The 27,852-nt window shown below is 39.9% G+C and overlaps 1 protein-coding gene across 5 annotated transcripts in view; it reads right to left on the minus strand.

Moving 5' to 3' along the window:
• Window positions 1–27,852, minus strand: part of prdm5 (PR domain containing 5) — a 299,425-nt gene that overhangs the window by 240,707 nt on the left and 30,866 nt on the right. For all 5 annotated transcript variants that reach the window (XR_012101305.1, XM_073065178.1, XM_073065176.1 and 2 more), the window contains exon 3: window positions 27,034–27,156. Coding sequence is in view for 4 of the 5 variants with exons in the window: in XM_073065178.1 (XP_072921279.1) it covers window positions 27,034–27,156 (123 nt within the window). In the remaining variant the exon portion in view is untranslated. The remainder of the gene's footprint in view (window positions 1–27,033; window positions 27,157–27,852) is intronic.

Raw genomic sequence — 27,852 nt, forward strand, 5'->3', positions numbered from 1 at the left:
AAGAAAAGGTTGTTCCAGAATTCAAGCAACACACACAAAATGCTGGTGCAGCATGCCAGACAGCATCTATAGGAAGAAGCAATGTCGACATTTCATGCCGAGACCTTTCGTCAGGACTAACTGAAATAAAAGATAGTAAGAGATTTGAAAGTGGGGGGGAGGGGGAAATCCAAAATGATAGAAGACCAGAGGGGGTGGGGTAAAGCCAAGAGCTGGAAGGGTGATTGGCAAAAGGGATACAGAGCCTCCAGATCCAACCTATAATTCTCCGCAACTTCCGCCACCTCCACCAGGATCCCACTACCAAGCACATCTTTCCCTCCCCCCCTTTCTGCTTTCCACAGGGATCGCTCCCTACGTGGCTCCCTTGTCTATTCGTCCCCCCATCTCTTCCCACCGATCTCCCTCCTGGCACTTATCCTTACAAGCAGAACAAGTGCTACACCTGCCCTTACACTTCCTCCCTCACCACCATTCAGGGCCCCAGACAGTCCTTCCAGGTGAGGCGACACTTCACCTGTGGGTTAGCTGGCGTGGTATACTGTGTCCGGTGCTCCCGGTGCGGCCTTTTATATATTGGTGAGACCCGACGCAGACTGGGAGACCGTTTCACTGAACACCTATGCTCTGTTCACCAGAGAAAGCAGCATCTCCCAGTGGCCACACATTTTAATTCCATGTCCCATTCCCATTCTGATATGTCTATCCATGGCCTCCTCTACTGTCAAGATGAAGCCACACTCAGGTTGGAGGAACAACACCTTATATATCCTTTGGGTAGCCTCTAACCTGATGGCATGAACATTGACTTCTCTAACTTCCATTAATGCCGCTCCTCCCCTTCTTACCCCATCCCTGATTTATTTATTTCCCCCCTTTTTTCTCTCTCTCTCTCTCTCTCTGCCCATCACTCTTTGCCTGTTCTCCATCTCCCTCTGGTGCTCCCCTCCCCCTTTCTTTCTCCCTAGGCCTCCCGTCCCATGATTCTTTCCCTTTTCCAGCTCTGTATCCCTTTTGCCAATCACTTTCCCAGCTCTTGGCTTCACCCCACCCCCTCCGGTCTTCTCCTATCATTTTGCATTTCCCCCCCAATCCTACTTTCAAATCTCTTACTATCTTTTATTTCAGTTAGTCCTGACAAAGGGTCTCGGCCCAAAACATCGACATTGCTTCTTCCTATAGAAGCTGCCTGGCCTGCTGCATTCCACCAGTGTTACTTGAATTTCCAGCATCTGCAGATTTCCTCGTGTTCCAGAATTAAGTTGAGCAGAAAGCTCCAGCATGAAGATCCAAGAATAATAAAGGAAAAACAATATGCTTTGAGGCAGAGATGGAGGGAAACCTAGAATCCCGCTCTCTTTGTCCTTCTCGATCAGGGTTTCTCAAACGGTTTTCTGCGACATGTCACTAGGGGTTCCTCAAGAGCAGGGGTTCCCTAAGACCTGAAAATTACTTCAAGGGTTCCTCAGGGCAAAAATATTGAGAAAGGCTGTTCTAGATGACAGAGAGCACAAGTTTGACAGATGCTATGGTACAGATAATAAAACATGAAATAGAAAAACAATTGTTCTGAATTGTGCTCCAGAGATCTAACACATGCCAGTTATTTCAGTGTTTTAATGACCTCAGTGATAAAATGGGTTTCTTCCATCACAGAAATTCCCAGGCTGGTAGGTTAATCAGCCAATTTAAATTGCCCATAGTGTGTAAATTACTGGGAGGGGAGAGTTGATCAGAATTTGAGGAGAATAAAATGGGTTGGTCCAGATACATGTAAAAGTGGATGCATGGTGGTCAGCATGGACTCACTGGGCTGACTATGACTTTACAGACTTCTGTAAGTTCCACCATTTATTTATTCAGGAATACAATGCAGGGTATGCCCTTTTGGCCTTTTGAGTCACCCCGCCCCACCCTAGCAACCCCACAACCCCGATTAGCCCTAACCTAATCACAGGACAGCTTACAAGGACCAATTAAGCGACCTGGTATGTCTTTGGACTGTGGGAGTAAACAGGAGCGCCCGGGGAAAACCCGCACATTTCATGGGGAGGACGTGCAGAGACACCTTTCAGAATGGGGCCAGAATTGACCTTCAAACCCTGGAATGCCCCGAGCTGTAATAGTGTCGCACTTACCACTGTGGTGCCTATCTACAGGATGTTATTAATACCATTGAAACTCCTATCTCTACAGTCAACAAGGAACAAAGAAACAGTCATGGGAGGCATAATTTGAAAAGAAAGATGAGGAAGGAGTGGGACAGAGAAGTGTGGGGCTTGTTATAAATGGTGGAGGAAGTAGAAGAACAAAAAATGGGCAACTGAGATTCAGCCAAGAAATAGACATTTGGACAGATAAGAAAAGACATACACAGGCATCAACAAGAGCAGTGGAAGCAAAAAGCAAGTGTTAATGATAGTGACAAAGGTTGGGAGAAACTGAGCTCAATAGACAATATGCCAGGCTTGCTTATAAGAGATCATAACCAACCCTCAAGGCACAGAGGTCAATGTCACTTTCTTTTAACATCTGAGCACCAGAGCAGGAAACTAAACATGTGCTGGCACGCTTTTGCAGCGTCTTGGAAAACCTACTCAACAGGTGTGTACGTTTTCTCCATGTCTCTCACTTTCACTGCCTCACGATCCTACAGCGGATATCTAATACACCTCAGGGTGCAGTTCATAGTTGCATTAAGCAAGCAATGAAATGCATTGTGTCTAGCCATTTATGACCTTTGCCACTAACTTCATGGTTTAATTGAAGAACTTTTGATCTACGTACATGCAGGCAACATTCATTGGGCACATCTCCTTCAGGAAGATAAAACATCAGCCAAATGAATAAGGACATCATGGTCTAAATAAGCGGTTTTGAGCTGACCAGATTAGCTCAGTACCTTGAGAACAGCCACCATGCATGCACTTATCCCCAGACAGTCTGACATCCCTTCAATACGTGACTTAGTAATCTGACTGCTGAAACCTATAAATGTGGTTAATGTCAACTTTGCACAACTTTAACTTGTCCAAGCATAGTGCTTTCTTCATTTTGCTTATCAAGTATCTATCTAATCCTGCCTTAAAAATAATCAAAGACTCTTCCAAAACCTTTTAAGGAAGTGATTTCCCAAAATTCATGCCCTCCTGAGAAAATAACATTTCTCCTCATTTCTGTCCTAAATGGGCAAATCATTATATTTAATCAGTAATCCTTAATGACAGATCTTCTCACAAGCGGAAACAACGTGTATGCTCTAATCATGTCTCACCTCACTTTTCTAAATTTCCGCAGATACGAGCCTAGACTGTTCAACCTTTCTTCATCTATTCTAAGAGTTAGTCTAGTAAATCTTGTCAGAAATACTTTGAACACATTTACATTCCTTGAAATAAGTCCGATTGTGTCTAAGTGTTTTTGATGTGGTACAACTGGAGTATTACTTCTCTACTTCATTATTCCTCCAGCAATAAACAATAATATTAGGTTAGTTTTCTTAAATACTTGCTATGTCTTCATATTAACTATGTTCTCGGATCTCTTCCGATATCAGGGCTCAGCAATCTCTCACCAGTTAAAGAATGTGTTATTTTCCCTGATACAATGGACAATTTTATATTTTCCCATACTACTCCATTTGTCAGATCTTTACCTATTCATTTTAGTTCTATCCCTTTGTAGATTCCATGCATACAATTTGCCTACCAACCTACATGGGCCCTTTTAATAAATCCATCAAGCCCCATCATATTTTTATACCCCACCAATCTCTCCATGGTAGAGGTAAAAATATGTTCGACATCCACCAAGATTGTAAAGTGGATACTTGATCTGAAGATTTTTTCTGAAGATAATTCTTTGGGGTAAACAGCAGTGCAACTGGGAATGGCCCTACAATGCATCAGTGAGGATTCAACCAGTTTGAGCAACAGTGCTGCAGTTCCTCAGCACACCACTTCATCTCTCTATGCCCCTGCTTGTGTGATGCTACCTTAGCTGTCCCAACAGAGCAGGGAGGGTGCCTCACACTGACATGAGTAATGCCTATGAGAAATTGCTGCCACTTACTGAACCAAATCCCAACAAAGTCATTGTTCAAAAGAAGTGTTCCGAAAGCACTAACAAGAAATGATAATTTTTCCGCTTCGCAGAAATTGCTTGATCTGGTGCATATTGACAGCATTTTGTTTTTTTTTAAATGAAGTAAATTAGAAAGGAAATTTAAAACATTCAGAAAAAAATTGGCTTTGATCTACTTGTTAAGATTTGAAAAAAGGATAAATGAGAAACATATTGATTCAAAATGGTAGATACCATAAATTTTTGAATGTAGGTATCTTTAAACATACTTATCCTTTTTTTCTAGACCCACAAACAAACCTTTACAATGATATACCCTGAAAATTCTGCTGTTTGATTTCAAACCAACAACGTCTTGCAAATGAACATTTGTTATGAGCACCCCAAAAAGAATCTTTGGGTACTCAATCTTTAAAAAAAATCTCTAAATGAATTACAAACAGCCATCCATATGGCAGCAGCAGTGCTCAGAATGATGGCATATAGAGCAACACACACAAAATACTGGAGGAACTCAGTGGGTAAAACAGCATCTATGGAAATGAATAAACAGTTGATGTTTCAGGTCGAGACCTTTCATCAGGACTGGAAAGAAAGGGAGAAGACGCCAGAATAAAAAGGTAGTGGGAGGGAAAGGAGAACCTGCTCGACGATGATGGGTGGAGCCAGATGGGTGGGAACAGTAAAGGGCTGGAGAAGAATTAAGTGGGATACAGCTCCAGCTTTGACCTAACTACCCTGAGAGGATGCCACATCAGACACCAAAATATAAAATGTTTGTTTAATGAAGTTTCCTAAATGCCACCATCAAACTGTGTTTATCTGATTAACATCCAGCAAAGTTAAACATCACTAGAGTTCCAGCCAGCCAAAGATTCTTATGAAACCTTTCAGAACATGGAGACTGGCTGATGTTTTAATAATCTGATATCCATATAGTGTCACGAGGTTTCTGTTGTCCTTTGTATTGCTAATCAATGCAGTAGATTCAGAAACAAAATAACCTGAAATATTTTCAAAGTAAACCTCCAGAAAACTCAGTTTTTTTTCCCTGAGAAATAAACATGCTAAATGCTAATTCCGGTTTCAGCTTTATCCATGTCAGTCAGTACACAGAAAGCAATGAAAGAGCAAAGTAATGGCAGCATTTTTCTCAATGAACCATTGCAATAGATGTTACAAAAATTGTTGCATCAGCACCAAACTGTGAATCATTTCTCACCAATCTGCAGTCAATGACAATACGTGGCCTCTGTTTTCCTACAGTTTAATCCTCATCTATATTACAACAATATTTTTAGCTACAAGGCAGTTCTTCATAACTTGGCTCTGTCGAGCCATAAGAAAATTCCTCAGTGGAACTCCTTTTTGTAAAACACTAGCTTGTAAAGAGATCTGAAGATCAATGAGCATTGTTATTTATTTCAGCCAGGATTTTTCTATTTTCTATTAAAAAGATGTCCTTTCAGGAGATTTGTAAAATGGAATGATTGTACTGTACCACCGAAGATTTTACAATGGCATATTAAGATTTTCATCATTGATGGCCAAGCTCTGAGTCATCATGAATGTACGTACTGAAACGTGAGAGGGAATGGTCTCCATAGCATAGGTCCATAATAAGATCCTGGAAATTATGGATCATTTCACATTTCTCATGGGCCACCTCTCACTGAAGGCACAAATCAGTTGCATACCCAGCTCCAGACTCCCAAAACAGGCATTCTGTTCTGAGCTCCACAACAGCATGAGATTACCACAAATGTTTTTAAATTCTCCTTGATAACGTGTAACATCACCAGTGACTCATGGAAAACCTTCGCCCATGAGTGCTCAAAATGAAGAAGCATTTGCAATGGCACCAAGAACCTCTAGTCCAGTGCTGCCCAACCTGGGGTTCACAGATCCCTCTGTTAATTATAGGAGTCCATGGCATATAAAAGGTTGGGAACCTCTGCTCTAGTCCCTTTGCCAGGGATACACAGAAACTTAACATGACAATGGAAAGGAAACCACATTTCCCAAACTATCAAATATCTCCTCCCACCATTCAACCAGAATATGGCAGAATCTACAGGTACTACACCTCAAAGTCCACGGAATTAGAATGGAAGCAAGTCTTTCTCAGCCCCAAGATTCTACGTAAGGAGAAACAAAGGCTCCATTACATCACGCTTAGCCCTAGCTATCCTGATAACATACTCTGACAACAAGACTAGAAACATAGAAAACCTACGGCACAATACAGGCCCTTCAGTCCACAAAGCTGTGCCGAACATGTCCTTACCTTAGAAATTACCATGGGTGATCGATAGCCCTCTATTTTCTAAGCTCCATGTACTTACCCAGGAGTCTCTTAAAAGGCCCTATCATATCCGCCTCCAACACCGTTGCCAGCAGTCCATTCCGCACACTCACCATTCTCTGTGTAAAAAACTTACCCCTGACATCTCTGTACCTACTTCCAAGCACCTTAAAACTGTACCCTCTCGTGCTAGCCATTTCAGCCCTAGGAAAAAGCCTCTGGCTATCCACACAATCAATGCCTCTCATCATCTTATACACCTCTATCGGGTCACCTCTCATCCTTTGTCGCTCCAAGAAGAAAAGACTGAGTTCACTCAACCTATTCTCATAAGGCATTCTCCCTAATCCCCAAATTACTTCATCTGCACAATGGTCTGACACAACACTTTGATCCTTTAATAGTGACAATTCTCAATATTAATGTCTTTTTAGTATTGAGATGCTCTCTGGAATTAAAATTGAGCAGAATACTTCAATTTTACAGAGGCAATGTTGTTTTATTGAACTCCTCTATCCCTCCAAGTCATTAACATTTGCTGCTGATGACAGCTTTGCATCTATCCAAAGTAAAACAAAAATATAAAGTTCTTGTGTTTATTGAAATGCTTTTTTGTCAGATTCCTCAATGATCCTTTATATTGAATGACTGGTTACACTAATAGTAATACAGGTGTCCCCCGATTTACGAATGTTCGCTTTACACCACTTCACTTTTACAAAAGACCTACATTAGTAACCTGTTTTCGCATTACAAAGAGGATTTTCGCTTTTACAAAAAATTTTCCCATATAAATTAATGGTTCTTCACTTTACACCATTTCAGCTTAAGAAAGGTTTCATAGGAGCACTCTACCTTTGTAAAGGGGGGGACCACCTATATCTTGCTGGCTGCGGAGCTTGGAGTAGAATTATCAAAGTGATATCTAAGCAAGTCAAAAGGCAATTCCATGTCTGCACATTCCCTGCTCATATGCATTACCTTGGTATGGCCATTAGGAGGAAGCAATGAACATGCAAATTACATTTATTTGAAACATCTGAAGGAGGTTTAGTTTTCTATCATTTAAATACAGAGTTTTGTTTGATAGTATTCATAAGGTAACAGTTTACCCAGCCCACTGAACACGGGACATGTGTCAAAGTAAATGACTGCTTCGATATTTTTATTATACATAGCACATGAAATGTTTGGTAGTACGGGCCCATAAGAAAAGCAAATCCCAATTCAATATTTGATATATGCTATTTCAGATGCTGCCGCAGTAAAATGTACCAAGCCTGATTCTGGCCCTGTGGCCTACATTGAGAAGAGTGTGTTCGCACATAAATAGGCTGAGTTGAGTAGCTAATTATGGATTTTGCAGAGAAGCTTGACAACCCTAGAAATAACTTACATACACAGAGTGGCTTGGGCAAAGGACGAAGCTCCGTGTTCATAAAATAAGCCACTTTGTCAAATAATATTGTTACTTAAGATCAAAGATTCCTTACTAACATTGTAGTGATGCAGTGGGTGGGGTGGGCCTGTTTGGTTATATAATTCTTCAAATGATGTCTCTTCTACATACAAGCTCCTTTTATTTGTCATCTCAGCAATCAACATTAGTGACCAATCACATCATGGAAATCAGAATCAGAATCAGAACCAGGGCATGTGACGTGAAATTTGTAAACTTAGTAGCAGCAGTTCAATGCAATACATAATATAGAGGAAAAACTTAAGAAAATAATGATAATAAATAAATAGTAAATCTTATTCAGTATACTTTATACAGTATATATAGAATAGATTAAAAATTGTTCAAAAAACAGAAATACTATATAATAAAAAAGTGAGGTAGTGTCCAAGGGTTCAATGTCCATTTACGAATCAGATGGCAGAGGGGAAGAAGCTGTTGCTGAATCGCTGAGTGTGTGCTTTCAAGCTTCTGTACCTCCTACCTGATGGTAACAGTGAGGAAAAGGTCATGCTCTGGGTGCTGGAGGTCCTTAATAATAGACGCTGCCTTTCTGAGACACCGCTCCTTGAAGATGTCCTGGGTACTTGGTAGGTTAGTACCCAAGATGGAGCTGACTAAATTTACAAACTTCTGCAGCTTCTTCTAGTCCTGTGCAATAGCCCACTGCAGCCTGTCAGAATGCTTTCCACGGTACATCTATAGAAGTTTTTGAGTGTATTTGTTGACACATCAAATCTCTTCAAACTCCTAACAAAGTATAGCTGCTCTCTTGCCTTCTTTATAACTACATGAATATGTTGGGAACAGGTTAGATCCTCAGAGATCTTGACACCCAAAGCTGAAAATGCTCACTCTTTCCACTTCTGATCGTTCTATGAGAATTGGTATGTGTTCCTTCGTCTTACCCTTCCAGAAGTTCATAATCAGCTCTTCAGTCTTACTGACGTTGAGTGCCAGGTTGTTGCTGCGGCACCATTCCACTGGTTGGCATATCTCACTCCTATACACCCTCTCGTCATCACCTGAGAGTCTACCAACAATAGTTGTACCATCAGCAAATTTATAGATGGTACTTGAGCTATGCCTAGCCATACAGTCATAGGTATACAGAGAGTAGAGCAGTGGGCTAAGCACACATCCCTAAGGTGCACCAGTGTTGATCGTCAGTGAGGAGGAGGAGGTGTTATCACAAATCCGCACAGATTGTGGTCTTCCACTTAAGAAGTCGAAGATCCAATTGCAGAGAGAGGTATAGAGGCCCAGGTTCTGCAACTTCTCAATCAGGATTGTGGGAATGATGGCATTAAAAGCTGAGCTATAGTCAATGAACAGCATCCTGACATAGGTGTTTGTGTTGTTCAGGTGGTCTAAAGCCATGTGAAGAGCCATTGAGATTGCATCTGCCATTGACCTATTGTGGCAATAGGCAAATTGCAGTGGGTCCAGGTCCTTGTTAAGGCAGGAGTTCAGTCTAGTCATGACCAACCTCTCAAAGCATTTCATCACTAGATGTGCTACCATGTGATAGTCATTAAGGCAACTCACTTTATTCTTCTTAGGCACTGTTATAATTGTTGCCTTTTTGAATCAAGTGGGAACTTTTGCCCATAGCAGTGAAAGGTTGAAAATGTCTTTGAATACTCCCACCAGTTGGTTGGCACAAGTTTTCAGAGCATTACCAGGTACTCTGTCGGGACCGTCTGCCTTCTGAGGGTTCACTCTCTTTATGGACAGCCTAACATAGAGGAAAGATAATTTGCTCTAGATCTGTTAATCCATTGCTGGTTTGTATAATTTATTCAATTTACTGGCAGACATTGCTGGGATTGTGATTGAAGTCACTGGAGAGACGCTGAAGCGGGTGATATACAAGTCTTTATTCAGCAGAAGCAGGCATTTTCCTGGAGACACTCTAGATCAATGCTTCCTCTAATTTTTTTTAGCAGCTGCATTGCCTGAGAATGAAATATTTAAACAACCTGAAAACTGTCGCTTTTTAATTTTTTTTTGTAATTCAGTACTGTGCAAAAGCCTTAAGCACAAATATATAGTAATGGTGCCTAAGACTTTGTATAGTACTGTAGTAAATTTATGTATTGCACAGTACTGCTGCAAAAAGAAAATCATGACATATGTGAACGATGATAAATCTGATTGTGATATGGGTCTCTATTGTGGACAGAGTGGGAAGGGGGTTGGGAGAGGGGAATCATGGTTGGGGAAAGGAAGGGAGCAGGAAGCACCAGAGAGACAAGCTTTAATGATAAATAATCCAATTGTTTGGAACCTAATAAATTTGCCTGGTTTCTCAAGGCTGGGTGTGCTTTCACCCACACCACCCTCTACCCATGGCACTCCTTTTCTGACCCACCTGCCCCACACACCTCCTGTGGCACTCCATCTTCACCATTCCCAGCGTTCTTTAATCTCACTCTCCACTCCACATTGATAAATGCAGTACTGTGCCACAGTCTTCGGCACCCTAGCCATATGTATGTGCCAAAGGCTTTTACATAGTACTGTATGCATACTATGAATATTTAGACTGAAAATTGAAAAATCATGTACTTTTGATTTTATTTATTCATTGAACGGTATAATGAAATACAGTACAATGAAAATATTCAGTGTTTTGTAAACCTTTAAACAGACAGTGTCTGCGCTTAGCGGGCCGACAGTTTATTAAAAATGAGCTGCCAACTTCCATTCTGTATTTATTGTTACAATTTGTAACAGTGTTGTAACTTAAAACACAGATGATGTAGTTATGTCAAAGCTCTAAAATGTTTCAAAGGTTGTGGTGCACTTATTATTTTGAAAATTTATGGAATATATTTATTAGCACATAATTACAGGATATTTCATAATTATATTAACAGATTTCAAAATTGTATCAGCAAAATATCAAAATTATATTGCCATTGTATAAAAGGAAATTCCAGCTGCATGGCAACAAAGGCTATCTGCGCCGGAGCATTTCAATTATTGTGTGGCTGTGGACCCGCATAGCTTAGAGAGAACAGTTGTCTCAGTAGAGTCTCACAAACCCAAAGGAACATCACATTTTAATACCCGTAAGATCAAACGGTAACAGGAGAAGATTCAGTACAATTTCAATAGTTAAAATGGCATTGGTCACTTCAGTACTCTGGGTTGACAAATGGTCCCTTTGAGTGGAAGTATGTTGTAATTGATTAGACACTTCTGAAGGTTCAAACACCTTTGGGAGAAACTAATTGACACAAATATTCTAAAACCTTTTGACAACAGAGAGCCAGACAACCAAAATTAACATTTTCAGGGCTGTCTCTGAGTACATAAATATAGTAAGTACACAAAGACTATTGATTATCTATACCCGTGATCATGATTGATATGCCAAGATTCAACATCCGTTTGGTCTGCCAGCTTCACGCAATTCACAATGGTGCAAATAACCAGCTATGTTCCCTGGTTTGATGCAAGACAATTTTCACAAACCCATTGTCTTAATGTTTGGCTCTTGCATATGAAATTCTTAGTTTGTGGAGCAGGCTGTGCTTTTAACTTCAATTTACTGCTTGCAATTTACAAAAAACACTGAAGACCAATTGCAAGCTTCCTGAACGTATTTGCATTTACAGTAAGAACTGAAGCCTAGTTCTTGCTTGAATTGATAGGTGTTATATTCACATAACTCCAGAAGACTCCCTAATGAATATTTTTATCTATTTACCATATTTAGAGATACAGTGCGGAATAGGCCCTTCGAGCTGTGCTGCCCTAGTAACACCCGATTTAACCCCAGCCTAATCACAGGACAATTTACAATGACCAATTAACCTACAATCCAGTATATTGTTCTTGTGGATATAATATTTAAAAGAGATGCATCTATTTTGGTTTAGCAAGACTATGCTATTAAAACTATACATGAAATGTGTCAAGTATGTTATTGATTGCAAACCTCAAATATAAATGATAGTTCAATGTTGTATCCTTCAGAAATACCTACTTTGATCACATTAATCAAAGAGCTATTGGATGCCAAAATATAGACTTCTATTGTATCTTATAGAGGACCGTGCAAAAAGTCTTAGGCACCCTAAATTCTTTAGAAATTTTGCTTTAGATGTTTTATCTACCGCATTAGTGTGTCAATAGAAAAGAGTTCATTTTAGATTTCCAATCATTGTGAAGAAAGTTTTGCTTGGAAGAGACTTTGCTGATGCAGAGAGACCATAATGATAGGGTGGAAAGTGGAAAACTCCAAATATACTTGAGTAAGCTGAAGTCAGTTTTCAGAGAAATATTAATCAGGCTCTCTGCCAACATTCTGATGTATATTTAAGGAAATTGTGAGGTAATTTCAATGGAAACAGATCTTCAATGCCGTGCGATTCAACCAGTGATAGATAACATGCTCTGGACAATGCAATGTCTGAGCAAGGGCTGGAGATATACAGAATACTCAGATCTCTTTTTATTCTGCCCTCGCTCGATAGTTTCCCCGTTTTCTTAAGCTAGACAGATCGGTAAACTGCAGTCCCACATAGCTGCAGTTTGAGGACAGTTTTATTATTCACCAACGCCTTACAGTATGCAGGAAGCTGATGTAAAAAGACAATACTTCCCAGCATTCTCACAAAAAGTAGATCCAAATATTGAATGAAATTCCTTCGACTTCTACCTAAGTGTTTCTAACTACTAGCAACTAAATGAAATGTACAAACAATATAAAATTTCTGACTTGATGAAAGCTGATTGCTTTATATGAGATAATAAGTCATCAACAACATTTGTGAAGTTACAAGTAAGCAGTGAGATCTAGTAATTAGAAATAAAATAACAAATCACATCAGGGGAGACATAACACTTTCAATTTGTCTCAGCTGCCATTCTCTCTGAAAATACTGTCTTAATGTATAATCAAAATAGACAATAATAATTACTTGGACTATTTAAATTTGAGACCAATAAACAAATCTCATGTTTGACTGGTGATTAATTAATCTGGAACAGAACTCATCCTAAAATATCTATTACAAGCTAAAAAAATTTCATAAATTAACATTTCAAAAGACATGACAGCTGACTCAAACAAACTCATTTTGAATAATTTTTCAACAGGTTAAGAACATTGAACCAACAGCTATACTGGACTTCCAACCAGGAAACCTGCTGCTGTCCTTAGTATGTTTGTGTATTGTCCCTCAGTCGTGGCATGACAACAAATAAGCTATACATATCAACCAAAGACAATTAGAAATATGTCTAAAACTCACTATTCTGAGTATCTTAAACATTTTTAAAGCTAAAGTTGTAATGTATAGTTTGAAAGAAATAATTTGCAGTTCTTTATATAGTTAATCCGTTCTTGGCCACAAGTGTTCTGGCCACGAGAGCCGCAGATCATTTTGTATGATTGTTGCTTTCTATACACAAGCTGCTTTTCATACCACTTCCTGCGCAGGCAGTTTTTATTCCGATTTGAAATACACAGTGGAAAGACATTCATCTCCATCTGCTCTTTATTTGCCATTGAAACAGCAATATCTGTAAGTAATATTGGTAATATTGTTAAACGTTTAGTAGATATATTTTGAACAAAGTATTATATTTAAGTTTATCTTTGTGCCTTGTGCTTACATCATATAGATATGGGATGTTACATACATATACTACCTTGTTTAACACCTCTTAAAATCAACAGTATTAGTATATGCAGATAATTCTGTATTGAATTTAATACACATTTTAGTTAACTCTCTATGGTTTCACAAAAAAAATTCTCATTAAAAAATCTCTAAAAGAAAACCTCCATGGTGTGATTTGAGAAAGGTTGTTTAGCTCGGTGCACAGTGAGGGCAGCAGAATAAGCTTTATGGAAATGGCAGTCTAACAAATACTTGCTGCTTATTAACAACTTCCAGTGACTTCCAGCTCTGCATCAACGTCAATGAACTTCTTGCCTTTGGTATTTTAATATGTCCTACCTCCAACCTTAATGGCTGGTGATTACAAGAAGAGTTGGAAAATAAACACGTTATAATCAAAAGAACATTCCAACCTGTTCTTAAAACTCTCATAAGTCTGTATTGATTGCTTTGGCAAACACTTTGCTCCCCAAGAAAAAACTGTTGTTTCCTCTTACACCGTAGCACAACATATTATAGAGATTATTGCTCTTAATTCCTTTTTATAATAACAATTCATTCTACTTGAGTAAATGAGTCTCATATTTAAAATAAATAGTATATTATGAAACAAAAATATCACATTTGAATTTAAATTATTATAATTTGACACTGCTCAGAAAGATGGACTTAAAATATTCAGGAAGTCTTCCTTTTAACTCCTCTCTAAATCCATAAGCAGGACTGTCCTAGTAGACCCATTGTTTATACCTGTTCCTATCCCACAGAACTTCCCCTCTTCACTGCATTCACTCTCCTTCACCTAATCTCCTCAACATCTGTCACTTTGAATGTTTCTGGTCTTTTGCCCCAAATTGCTCAATTTCAGTATATACAGTACATTCAATCTCACTATACCTCCATCCTTCACTAAGATACCCTGAGAGATCTTTGACTTTTCCTTGATCAGAGACCCATACTGTCCCTCCTCCAAACCATTTCATCTCGTTTTAATAATGTGCAACTTCTCCCTCTCACTTACTCCAGCTATAAGAATGCACATGGGTTCAATCTCTGCCTTTGTGGGATATATGGAATAGTATTTGTTTTATTCCTGTCAGGCAACACCTTAGCTCTTTCTTCACTCTCTAGATGACTATATTGGTATTGTTTCCTCCTCTCATACAAAGCTCCAGAGCATCAGACTTCAGATTTAGATCTATTGCATCTACAGTACATCAAAACATACAGTGAAATGTGTCATTTGTGTTAACAACCAACACACGCAAGGATGGGCTGTGGACAGCCCACAAGCGTCACCGCACTTCCAGTGCCAACATATCACACCCATAATGCTTGGCAGGACAAAGCAGACCACAATAAGATAGAACATACCAAGCAACAAAAGCAGACCATCCCCGTTCCTCCCTACACACATACAGTCCTTTAACCCTCGGAGAGGCCGCCATCTTCAGCCTCCAACAGACTCATGGACTCACAGACACTGGGCCCTGACTTCCTCAGTGGACTTTCAGAGACTCACAGACCTAGACTCCGGCCATCGGGTTTCAACAACTTCCAAATGACCTTTGAGCTTCCATCTTCAGTATCGACCCAGGACTCATAGATGATGATAAGTGAAAACTGTGCATGAAGGCCTGATTTTCATGTCTCAAAAGCCTGATGACGGAGCTTTGAAATTAGGCCTCAACTCTGGTCTTGCCAATGACGGAGTCCCAAAAGTCCTCACCTGTTTCTGGGCCCAATATCCAACCACAAATTAGTCTCTAGCCTTCAAGTGTGGTGCAAAGGCTTCAGCCTGTACTCTAATTCCTCCACATCCCTACCCCTAAACATACCCCTAACACCCCTCTCTGTCCCTAAAACCATCCATATGAATTATAATTCTAAAAAATAACAAAACAAACAAGCGTGAGGCACAACTGCAGTGGAGACGGCAGCTCGGCGTGATCTTGAATAAAAAAGGGACAGTGACAAAGAAAAAAAAAATCACCACATTTGCAACCAACATATATCATAATCTTGCTTTCAAGAGGCCCACCTCTGACACTTTTCTGCCCTTTCACTATTTCCATCTAATAGAGCAGGTAAGCGATCACCATCCATTAAAAGCCACTGACTCCTACAGCTATCTTAACACCTCCTTTCACTCTGCTTCCTGCAAGTTCTTCCAATTTCTCGACATTCAGCATATCCATTCTGCTCCAGGTCTTGTGGTCTTATTCTGATTGCCCCATCTTCCATATCGGAATTTCCAGGTTCTCTTCCTTTTTGTTCAGCCATGATTTCCTCTCCTGCATTGTCAACAGGGGTCTCAATTGACCCTATTCTAGTGCTTTCACTTCAGCTCTCAAACCCTCTTCATCTAGCTCTCCACTCTTTTGGAAATGAATAAACAGTTGCTACTTCGTGCCAAGACCCTTCTTCAGGATTGAGAGGGAAGGTGGGAGGTGCCCAAGTTAAAAGGTGGGGGGAGGAGAAAGGGGCTAGCTGGAAAGTGATTGGTGAAGCCTGACAGGTGGGAAAGGGCAGGGGCTGGAGAAGAAAGAGGCTGATAGAAGAATAGATAATAGGAGAAAGGGAAGGAGGAGGGGTCCGGGTGAAGAAATAGGCAGCTGAGAAGAAGTGAAAGGCCAGAGTGGGGGAATAGACGAAGGGGTGGGAATTTAGTTTTGATCACACCACCCCATCGCCTGTTCCCAGGATGTGGCTTTCCATTCCAGGACATCAGACATATTCTCCTTTTATAAAGAGCAGAGTTTCCCTTCCTCCACTATTGATAGAGCTCCCACCCACATCTGCTCCATTTCCCGTACATCCGCGCTCACCCCATCTTCTCGCCACCTTAACAGAGATAGAGTCACTACTTCGTCAAGCACCTCCACGCCATCTGCCACAAGCAGGTCTTCCCAATGACCAAACATTTTAATTCTGATTCCCATTCCAACACGTCAGTCCATGGCCTCCTCTTGTGCCAAGGGCGGAGGAGCAACACCTTATATTCCGTCTGGGTACCCTCCAACCCGATGGCAAGAATATCAATTTCTCCTTCTGGTGAACGAAATTTCCCCCTCCCTCCACTTCCTCCATTCCCATTCTGACCTTTCACTTCTTCTTAGCTGCCTAATATTTCTGAGTCCCCTCCTCCTTCCCTTTCTCTCCTCTCCTTTCCTATCAGATTCCTTCTTCTCCAGCCCTTGATCTTTCCCACCCCTTGGCTTCACCAATTACCTTCACCAATTACCTTCCAGCTAGCCTCTTTCCCATTATCCCCCACCTACTAAATCAGGCATCACTCCCCTTCTCTCAGTCCAGAAGAAGGGTCTCAGTCTGAAATGTCAACTGTTTACTCATTTCCATAGATACTGCCTGACCTGCTGAGCTCCTCCAGCATTTTGTGTGTGTTGCTTTGGATTTCCACCAGCTGCAGCTTTTCTCTTGTTAGAAAATAAATAACACTAAGAACACGATAGGGAGTCCTTGCAAGCGAGTCCATGTGTTGCGGAATCTGTTCAGAGTTGAGGTGAGTGAAGCTATCTATGCTGGTTACACAGACTAATGGTTGAAGGGTAATAACTAACTGTTCCTGAATCTGATGGTGTGGAACCTAAGGCTCCTCTACCACCTTCCCAATGGCAGCAGTAAGAAAAGAGTTTGACCTGGATGGTGGGAGTCCTTGATGATGAATGCTGCTTTCTTGTGGCAATGCTCATTGTAGAAATGCACAATGGAGGGAGGGCTTTGCCTGGGACAGACTGAGCTACATCTATTACTTTTTGTAGGCTTTTCCATTCATGGACATTGGTGTTTCATCCAGGTCATGATGGAACAAGTTAGGATAACTGGCATGATTACTTCATAAAGTTGCAACTACACTCAAGTTAATTCAAAGAACACTATCCGATCTTCTGACTTGAGATAGTGCAGACTTTTCAGTTTGTATTAGAACTGGCCGGAACAGGTAAGACATTCTTGCCATAGAGGGAGTACAGAGAAGGTTCACCAGATTGATTCCTGGGATGGCAGGACTTTCATATGAAGAAAGACTGGATCAACTAGGCTTATACTCACTGGAATTTAGAAGATTGAGGGGGGATCTTATTGAAACATATAAAATTCTAAAGGGATTGGACAGGCTAGATGCAGGAAGATTGCTTCCGATGTTGGGGAAGTCCAGAATGAGGGGTCACAGTTTAAGGATAAAGGGGAAGCCTTTTAGGACCGAGATGAGGAAAAACTTATTCACACAGAGAGTGGTGAATCTGGCGGTTCATTGGCTATATTTAAGAGGAAGTTAGATATGGCCCTTGTGGCTAAAGGGATCAGGGGGTATGGAGAGAAAGCAGGTACAGGGTTCTGAATTGGATGATCAGCCATAATCATACTGAATGGCGGTGCAGGCTCGAAGAGCCGAATGGCCTACTCCTGTACCTATTTTCTATGTTTCTATGTTTCTAAAAGGATATCAGCCTGCTACATTCTTTCCCCTTCTCCCTCTCTCTACATTTTTCCTGATCAGCAGAGCATTTTCAACATTCTTTGTTCTCATTGCAGTTACGAGTGGCTTTATACTGTTGCTCTCAATGGTAAATGCTAGAAAACATGCCAATTCAAGTACAAATTCAAATTTAAGGCACTGAACTAGTATACAGAGCCTGAGTATTAATCTAGAGTTACAAGTTTAAATCCCACATAGCAGCCAGGGATTTTTAATTCAAATAATTAAGTAAACCTGAAATCATTAGAGCAGAGGCCCTGTAAAAAATATATAATGTTCACTAATGCTCATCATGGAAAAAAAAATGGCCTTTTTTGGTTTTGTTTATACAAATGTGGATGCCTCTTGGCAGCCTTCCAAAATGACTCAACTAGGCACTCAATCCAGTGACCGATTAGGTAAGCCAAGTCCACATCTAATGAACAAATTACTCAGTTTATTTGCTTATGTCTACCTTGCTCTTTATTAAGGCCAAATAATAACATTTTATCAAGTAGTGCAACACATGATGATAGACTCACTCTCATCTGGATCTTGCATATCCAGTAATTAGCCTATTTGCAACTGTTTCATTTATATTGTCATGCACAATAACTTAGTATCAGTTCTGTCACCAATAAAACAGTCATGTTCTGAGAATCTAAACAATTACTATGTACAAAGAGATAATAACCAATTCCCCACTTGGCCTCATTGGTCTCAAGTCATTTCATCACCTTCTCTTTCAACATTTGCTAACCCCAGAATTTAGTTAAACCTATCGGCAGTGTTAACTCACTCTAGCAGAAGAGTTACTGCCTTTTGGGAATTCCATCTAAGCAGTACAATATCCATATATTTCCAAAATAGGAACTGGCCTGTTCTCCATAAGTAGGAGTCCACACATCATCTCCTCATGTTGTTATCAAGGGTCTGCAGAATATAATAAATCACACATGGGCTCCCATGAGAAGGAAACAGGTTGCACACTTTCCAAAATATGCCAAAACAGTTGGATTGCTGTTTCAGTTTTTACTTGTTATTATGGCAGCAGGCACTCTACTGACAGTTGTAGAATGCAGATATCTCAATGGGCCCATTTCACATTACACAATAACAGCAACAAAATCTTCTCTAATGCTCTGATCTGGAATTGATGTCAAATGCATCAAAGGCGGCTTTCCAATTCCTTCTGATGCAAACATTTTACTGGAATCATCAATAAACTAAACGAAAACAATTAAAAGCAACAGCCTACTGGTGAGTGGAGTACGATTAGCCATTCAAAGAGCAACTTTTAAGACATAAATATGTCTCCCTTCTTGTCTCTACTTAAAAGTACAACTAAGGCAGTGATTTCTACTGAACCATGGCGAAGAGATTCAGTTATTATTGCAGACTATACTCCATTACACAGGAGTAATGTTAACTTAAACATACTTCATATGTAAGATTATTATTTCAGAACACCATATAGATACTGGGATAAATAAATCAGATTAGTTTTTATGGGTAATTTCAGATGCAGGAAGATGCAAGCAGAGTTCCACTGGGCTGTACATTGACTAACCATTAACCGGATTGGGGAAATTCCATTACCATTGAGATTTGGTAAAGTTTTCATTTTTAATGTGAAAAGGTAAGTACCAAGAATGCAAAATAAATAAACAATAAGTTACTTTATTTTCCAATGAGAAAAGTCCAAGATTTTGAGGTACTACAAACTTAGGTAAAATTTCAACTTCTGCCCTTGAATCAGTTTTTCATAGCAGGTCAATAAGGGAGCTACAAATGCCCTCAACAACAAAGAAAACATGGGATAAATAAGCAGTCAGATAATCCCAAATCCCCATCATTGGTGAAGGAAAACAAGGAGGGAGAAACTTAAAATAATAACACAAACACTTAACAATTATTTTACACCCTGCCATTCAGGCTGAAATGACAAACCAGATCACGTATAGAGACTAAGTGAAAATGGGCTAAAAGTCTTAGTCTCTTCATCCTCAACATGGTGAAAAATAATATACTATCAGCTAAACGAAACACTTCCATCTGTATCTTATGTTTCTGACTCAAATTACGTTATGGGCTTTCTAATGCAAGTTTGTCATCACAACCAAGTCCTCAGTGAAGCAGTACATTATTCATGTGAGGAGAGATGGATTCAACATCAATCTTAAACAACCAGGATTGATGATATTGGAAGTCTAATGATTTCCTCATAAAAAAATAAAGGTTGGGGAATTTAGAAATGTATCCCCTATACCAGTTCCTCTGCAATAAATCTCAGAACATTCTTTGGCAGCAATTACTACAGGACCTTGAGAGGTCAAAATTGAATTCTGGGGTCCGAAAGAAAATAATCTGGTGCATCGAACTAACCAGCAGTGTTATCAATGGGTCATCCGCAAACTCTTTCGAGGACTTTACCTCCAATTTGTACTAGTTCCAATTGTTGCTTTGAAGGAAATCTTGAACGTTTATGAAACAATAAACCATAGCTTAATAAGTAACTGACTGCAACTGACAAAATGATTATTATTTCAGTGAGCTAATATTTTAAAAATAGTAATCGTTAACTTCGAATATTTCATGCCCCATACCCTTCAGCATTTCTTTACTCTAGCTTGTAACTGAGAGCTTTCCCAATATGGGATTTAGTACTAGCTGCCTTTGAGTCAGATTGAAAAGTAGTTACATAGACAGAAATGTACGTACACTCTGCAGTATCCTTCAAATTTATGAATTATCTTTCATAAAAGTTTAAATCTATGCCTCTCAAAAATTAAGAGAACCTGTATATTAATTGACTTGTTAGAAAGAACTATATATATTTTTAAAAAACATTAAATAAAGTGTAACATAATGGAGACAGAGATTCTGGAATGTGGAGTTCCCATCAGCTGCTTGCAGGAACTCGGTGGGCTGAGCAGGTAAAGGAAATATGTTGATTTTTCAGGGCAAGACCCTGTATCAGGACTAAAAGTGGGGAAGCAAACTGGCAAGAACACGAGAAGGGAAGTGAGACAGAAGTTCAGGGTGATTGGTGGACTGAGGAGGGGTGTAAGAAGGTTGTGCCGGTTAGGGGAGGGGAGTAGGTGTGGGGTTGGAAGACAGTGACAGGCAGACAAACAGAAAACAAAAGGCAGATGGAGAAGGTGGAGGGAGAGAATGTGAAAGTTAGAGACAACTGTTGGAAGGAGACAAATAGGAACACAAAGGAACACAATGCTAGAATCTGATAAGAAATGAAAGTGAGAATGGGGATCATTAGGGAGAGATGGAATCAGGCACTGAATCAGATGAATGTTGGGGGTGTAGGGGGAGCCAGGAGGTGAACTGCGTGTGTAGTGGGTGAATAGAAGGAACCAGGAGAGGGGGAGAAAGTGATGAAATAGAAGATGAGGGTTGTGGTAGGGAATGGGTGGGAGGGAAAGGAGATAAAAATGTGAGTACTGGAACAAGATTTGAGGAGAGATAGGAAGGAAAGAGGGGGGTTCTAAAATTGGAAAGTCCAATTTCCATCTCGTTAGGTTGCGGGCTACCCAGGTGGAATAAGAAGTTAAATTGGGCTTCACCCTGACAGAAGGAAGGATGAAGATGAGCAAGTCAGCATAGGGACAGAAAGGAGAACTGAAAGGGAATGCAACTGGGAGCACCGAATGGCCAATGCAGGCCAAAACCCAGATCTCTGTTTGTAAATAATGTGAGCAAAAAACGATTATTAGTCACCAATAAATGCTGGTCTTGGAGTTCAAGATAATACAAGAATATTAAACAGGTGAATTGGACAATACTGCCATGTGGTACATGCTGTGCATGGAATGGTGAACAGGGAGGAGTCTCGATTAGTGAGAGCAGGGCCACAGTAGTTGACCAACATATACTGCAGCAATGAAATGGATCAGAATCAGGTTTAACATCACTGACATATGTCATGAAATTTAACTTAGTATGGCAATGTACGGCTGCCACTAAATAATCAATCACAGCAAGTACAGTGCCTTTAAAAGAATTCCCACCACCCCAGAAGTTTTCATATTTTATTGTTTTACAACATTGAATCACAGTGGATTTAATTTGGCTTTTTTTATGCTGATCAACAGAAAAGGACTCTTTCATGTCAAAGTGAAAACAGATCTCTACAAAGTGGTCTAAATTAATTACAACTATAAAACACAAAATAATTGATTGCATTAGTATTCAACCCCTTCAAGTCAGTATTTAGCAGATGCACATTTGGCAGCAATTACAGCCTTAAATAGGTCTCTATCAGCTTTGCACATCTGGACACTACAATTTTTCCCCATTCTTCTTACAAAAACTGCTCAAGCTCTGTCAACTTGCAAGGGGATTGTGAGTGAACAGGCATTTTCAAGTCCAGCCACAAATTCTCAATTGGACTGAGGCCTGCACGTTGACTTGGTCACTCCACGACATTAACTTTGTTGTTTTTAAGCCATTCCTGTGTGGCTTTGTCTTTATGCCTGGGCTCATTGTCTTAGTGTAAAACAAATCTCCTAAGTCACAATTCTCTTGCGGACTACATCAGGTTTTCCTCCAGGATTTCCCTGTATTTTGTTGCATTCATTTTCCCCTCTACCTTCACAAGCCTTCCAGGGCCTGCTGCAGTGAAGCATCCCCACAGCAAGATGCAGCCACCACCATGCTTCACGATAGGGATGGTGTGATTTTGATGATGTGCGGAGTTTGGCTTCCACCAAACACAGCATTCAGTTTGATGGCCAAAAAGCTCAACTTTGGTTTCATCAGACCATCAAACCTTCTTCCAGCTGAATGCAGTCTCCCACATGCCTTCTGGTAAATTCCAGCCAAGGTTTCATGTGAGTTTTTTTCTAAAAGCAGTGGCTTCCTCTCTGCCACTCTCCCATAAAGCTCTGATTGGTGAAGCACCCAGGCAAAGGTTGTTGTATACGCAGACTCTCACATCTCAGCCACTAAAGCTTGTCACTCCTCCAGAGCTGTCTTGGTTGCCCCCCTCACCAGTACCCTTCTTGCTCGGTCACTCAGTTTTTGAGATGGCCTGCTCCAGGCAGATTTATAGCTGTGCCATATTCTTTTCATTTCTTCATGATTGACTTAACTGTACTCTAAAAGATATTCAGTGGCTTGGAAATTTTCTTGTATCCATCTCCTTACTTGCATTTTTCAGTAACCTTTTTGCAGAGTTGCTTGGAGTGTTCTTTTGTCTTCATGGTGTAGTTTTTGCCAGGATACTGACTCACCAGCAGTTGGACCTTCCAGACACAGGTGTATTTTACTACAGTCAATTGAAACGCTGTGACTGCCACAGGTGATCTCCGTTTAACTAATTATGTGACTTCTAAAACCAATTGGCTGCACCAGTGATGATTTGGTGTGTCATATTAAAGGAGATAAAAACTTAATCAATTATTTTGTGTTTCATATCTGTAATTAATTGAGATCACTTTATAGAGATCTGTTTTCACTTTGATATTAAAGTTTTCTTCTGTTGATCAGTGTCAAAAACAGCCAAATTAAATCCACAGTGACTTAATGTTGTAAAACAATAAAACATGAAAACTTCCGGGGAGGGGGTTAAATACTTTTTATAGGCACTATATAATAATAGTTAAATTAAAAATCGTGCAAAAACAGAAATAATTTTTTTTTTAAAAGAATTTAAAAAAATTAAGGGCAGAAGAGCCTGTAACACGCACACAAAATGCTGGAGGAATTCAGCAGGCCAGGCAGCATCTATAGAAAAGCGTAATTAGTCAACACTTCTGGCTGAGACCCTTCTTCAGGGCTGGGATGAAGGGTCTCAGCCTGATACATCGACTGTTTACTTTTTTCCCCTTAGATGCTGCCTGGCCTGTTAAGTTCCTCCAGCAATTTGTGTGTTGCCTCAATTTCCAGCATCTGCATATTTTTTCATCTTAATAATAATAAAAATGAGTTAGCACTCATGGGTTCCCTGTCCATTTAGAAATTGGATAGCAAAGGGAAAGAAGTTGTTCCTGAATCACTGAGTGTGTGCCTTCTGGCTTCTGTACCTCCTTCCTGATTGTAACAATGAGAAGAGGCATGGTCTGGTTGATAAGGGTCCTTAATAATGGACGCCACCTTTCTGAGGCACCACTCCTTGACAATGTCTTGGGCACTATGGAGGCTCGTACCAAAGGTGAAGCTGACCAATGTTTACAACTTTCTGTAGCTTCTTTCAATCCCCCAAACCAGACAATGACATACCAGATCTCCTAATGAAATACAGCTGCTGTCTTGCCTTTATAGCTGCAATGATATCTTGTGACCAGGTTAGATCCTCAGAGATATTGACATCCAGGAACATAAAATTATTTATTCTCTCCACTTCTGATCCCTCTATGAAGATTGATTTCTGTTCCCTCATCTTATCCCTTCTGAAGTCCACAATCAGCTCTTTGATCTTACTGACGTTGAGTGCATGGTTGTTGCTGCGACAGCACTCAACTAGCTGGTATATCTCACTCCCATGTGCCCTCTCGCCTCCAGCTGAGATTCGACCAACAATGGTTGCATCACCAGCAAATTTATAGATGGCATTCGAGCTATGCCTAGCCACACAGTCATGAGTATAGAGTAGAGCAGTGGGATAAGCACATATCCCTGAGGTACACCAATGTTGATCAACAGCGAGGAAGAAATGTTATTACCAATCCTCACAGATTGATGCCAGGCCTCCTTCCTACATGCTACCCAATGCACATACTGAGAATTACTTATTCCACAGCAGATTTATACCATATGTGACTATTCACAGATAAGCGAAGGAACAAAGGTAAGGAAGGTGAAAGGTAATATTTATTCCCCACATACGAATGCAATATACCAAGCCATCTAAACTACAACCAGAATTCAAAATGTGCACTATGCATAGGCATCGCCATTATTATTTGTGTAGCATTAAATTCCTAACGAGCTATGATAAATGTTCAAAGCACTACAATTCCAGTTTGATATTTGGCCACACCAATTAAATGACTGACAAGAATCTAGTAACAGAACATGTATCAGAAAAAAAAGTAAAAGTGATTTTCTTTGGTGGTCCAGATAAGGAGCAAGGAGGAATCCTATCACGGATTGGAGAAACAGAAGAATGTCAAATCTCCTGAGTCTGTAAAGTGAACACTTTGGTAGCCTAGAGAAAGGTGAATCACAGTCTTACATTAGTTTGATCTTCACTTCTGCTTTAAATATTTGGACTATCTGTGTTATTATGTGTGTAAATAACAAGAAACGTCAGTCCCCAGTGTTCAATGGAACCGGAACAGTCAGTGACATTGGAGAGGTTGCACACACTCGGTGTTGAGCTAGAATCCATTACTAGAGTGTCCCAAATAAATCTGTGCCAGCATTTTTACCCATGCTGTTTGTCTTTATTAAGAACAAGCCTAACATGCTGTCAGATGGAGAATTACAGGACTCTCAAAGTTAAGACCAAGATTTACCCAATTAAAAGTGACAGGTTACACTGAAGAGAACGTTCCAGTAAAAAGGGGGCTGTACAGGGACCTTCAAGCACAAGGGGCAGCAACTAAAGGCACAGCTACTGATTGTTGAAAAGTGTTTTTGTACAGGCTTCACAGTCCAAAAATGTCCACACTTCACTTATGGAAGTGTACACAGATGTTTTTTGATCTAACTTGAGAAACAGCATCCATGAGAGCTCAAGAGAGGCACAATAACTCCACCTTCCATAGACATCTGTACCAGCTACACCAGCACGACAGTCAGGATGCCAGTGTCACAGGATTGAGAAGTTGGCAGTCCTGCTTCCACACCATGAAGCTTCAGTTCATCAACTTCCAGTTAAAGACTTGAAATCAAAAGTAACTCCACGATCCTCTCTGAAGTTGAAGAGGGAAAATAAACAGGAAAATGGGAACCATGCAGTCTCCAAGGTCAGAACAACAGCAACAGTTCAACACAAACCAACAGGAGTTGCCATCTAAGATACACAGCCAGCAGAAAGAGATTTGGGAATTGAGACAGAATCAATTAGAACTTGTGCAAAGACTCACTGATCAGTCCATAGCTCCATTATGAGGCACATAGAGCAAACTATGGTCACACAGCAAGAAAAAGAACAGGGTCGAACAGATAAAATCTTGGCAGAAGGATGTGAAAGAAATGAACTTGTTGATCAGAGACTGAATACAGCAAATGAAAGCAATACATATATGGAAAATAAATAGCAGACCCAAAGGATCATTAAACCACCATAGAGACTGATTGAAAGTACTAAGTGTATATACTCATTACAATTGACGTTAATGTAAATATCTTTGTTGGAAAGCATTTTTTTTTTGCAGGTTTATGAGGATATAGTATCATGATTGTTTATTGTGGAGGAAAATGTGTTATTATGTGTGTACATAATAAATAACTTCAGTTCCCAGAGTACAATGTGGGCAGTACACCCGGAAGCAGAAATGACATTGGTGAGTGGGCACACGAGCTCATGTTGAGCTGGAACCATTACTAGAGTGTCCCAGATAAATATGTGCTAGTATTTTTACCCATGCTGTTAGTCTTTATTAAGAACAAACATAACACCACCGTACTGTGAACTTCCATATAACCATGGGGTAAAGAACAACTTAAACCACTCTATTATAAATAACAATGAAGTTGGCATCAGCATTAAAAAAACACAATGGCAACTTTAACAAGGATTAATGATAATTACTGCTTTTCCCAAGTACTTCTTGTTTGATTTTTTAAGACATTGATATAGAAGTTTAAATTAAAATTGAATGCATCAATTTATTGATTAGGCTACATCATGGCTGAAATAGACCAAGATTACGGCAAGTTTATAGAAACCCATTATTTCAGATAAAAAAACATAATTACCATAATCCACAGATAGATCTCAACTGTCTATTAGAACTAAATGCTAATTTACTAGCATTACAACTGACTTGCAAATTGAAGAGAGGTACAGTGTCACTGTAGGTGGCTATATATAAAGGAATGGAAACAAGACAACTGAAAAACCATCAGCCACCTTCCAAGGCCTCTGTGGCATTCCCATGTGTACCTGAATTGCAGCCAGATTTTTCACTTCTTGTGTTGGGGCCTGATGGACAAAGCGCAGCCAATTTGAATGCCGAGGATTGCTGGCATCCAGAATGTATAAAACTTCTCCCTTATTTCCACGTACCTGCAAGAGCAAAAGAAAATGCAGAATTACAACCAGCCACAAAAAAATCTGGCAACATTATTCAAAACATACAAGAATTTATTTTCTTCCACATGACCCTGTGGGTTTCCTCAGGGTGCTCCGGTTGGTAGGTTACTTGGTCATTCTAAATTGTCCTGTGAATAGGCTAGGGTTAAATCAGGGGATTACTGAGCGTCACAGCTTGAAGGGCCAGAAGGACCCATTCAGCGTGGTTATCTCAATAAATAAATAACTAAATAAGACTTGTGTAAATACACATTTACAGCTAACAAAATCCTTTCCTTTCGATGAGCAAGTGTGTTTACAATGGAAATACTGTGTACTGTCCAGTATTTTAAAAAGCGCGATGCAAAAGTGTGTAGGATGTAGTGAATTTTATATGACAAGCTCAAACTTCTCATATGTTCACATTTATCAAACACATATCATCTATAATTTGAGTGTGATTTGAAAACCTCTCCAATTTGTTCACAGTTACTTCCAAGTCAAAGTTTAATCTTAAATTATTCTCTCCTCCTACTGTTACAAACTCTACAGGAGATTCTGATTATTTTGTTTTGGACATTAGCTGCTCTAATGAAACAGCCAGAGACAATTATAACAAACACAGAATTTTTACAATCTTAACCTCGGTGTGTTGCAAGTAATAGGTCAAATTAATGAGACCTCCAGCTT

This window comes from Hemitrygon akajei, chromosome 13, assembly GCF_048418815.1.
Source record: "Hemitrygon akajei chromosome 13, sHemAka1.3, whole genome shotgun sequence".
NCBI classification, from domain to species: domain Eukaryota; kingdom Metazoa; phylum Chordata; class Chondrichthyes; order Myliobatiformes; family Dasyatidae; genus Hemitrygon; species Hemitrygon akajei.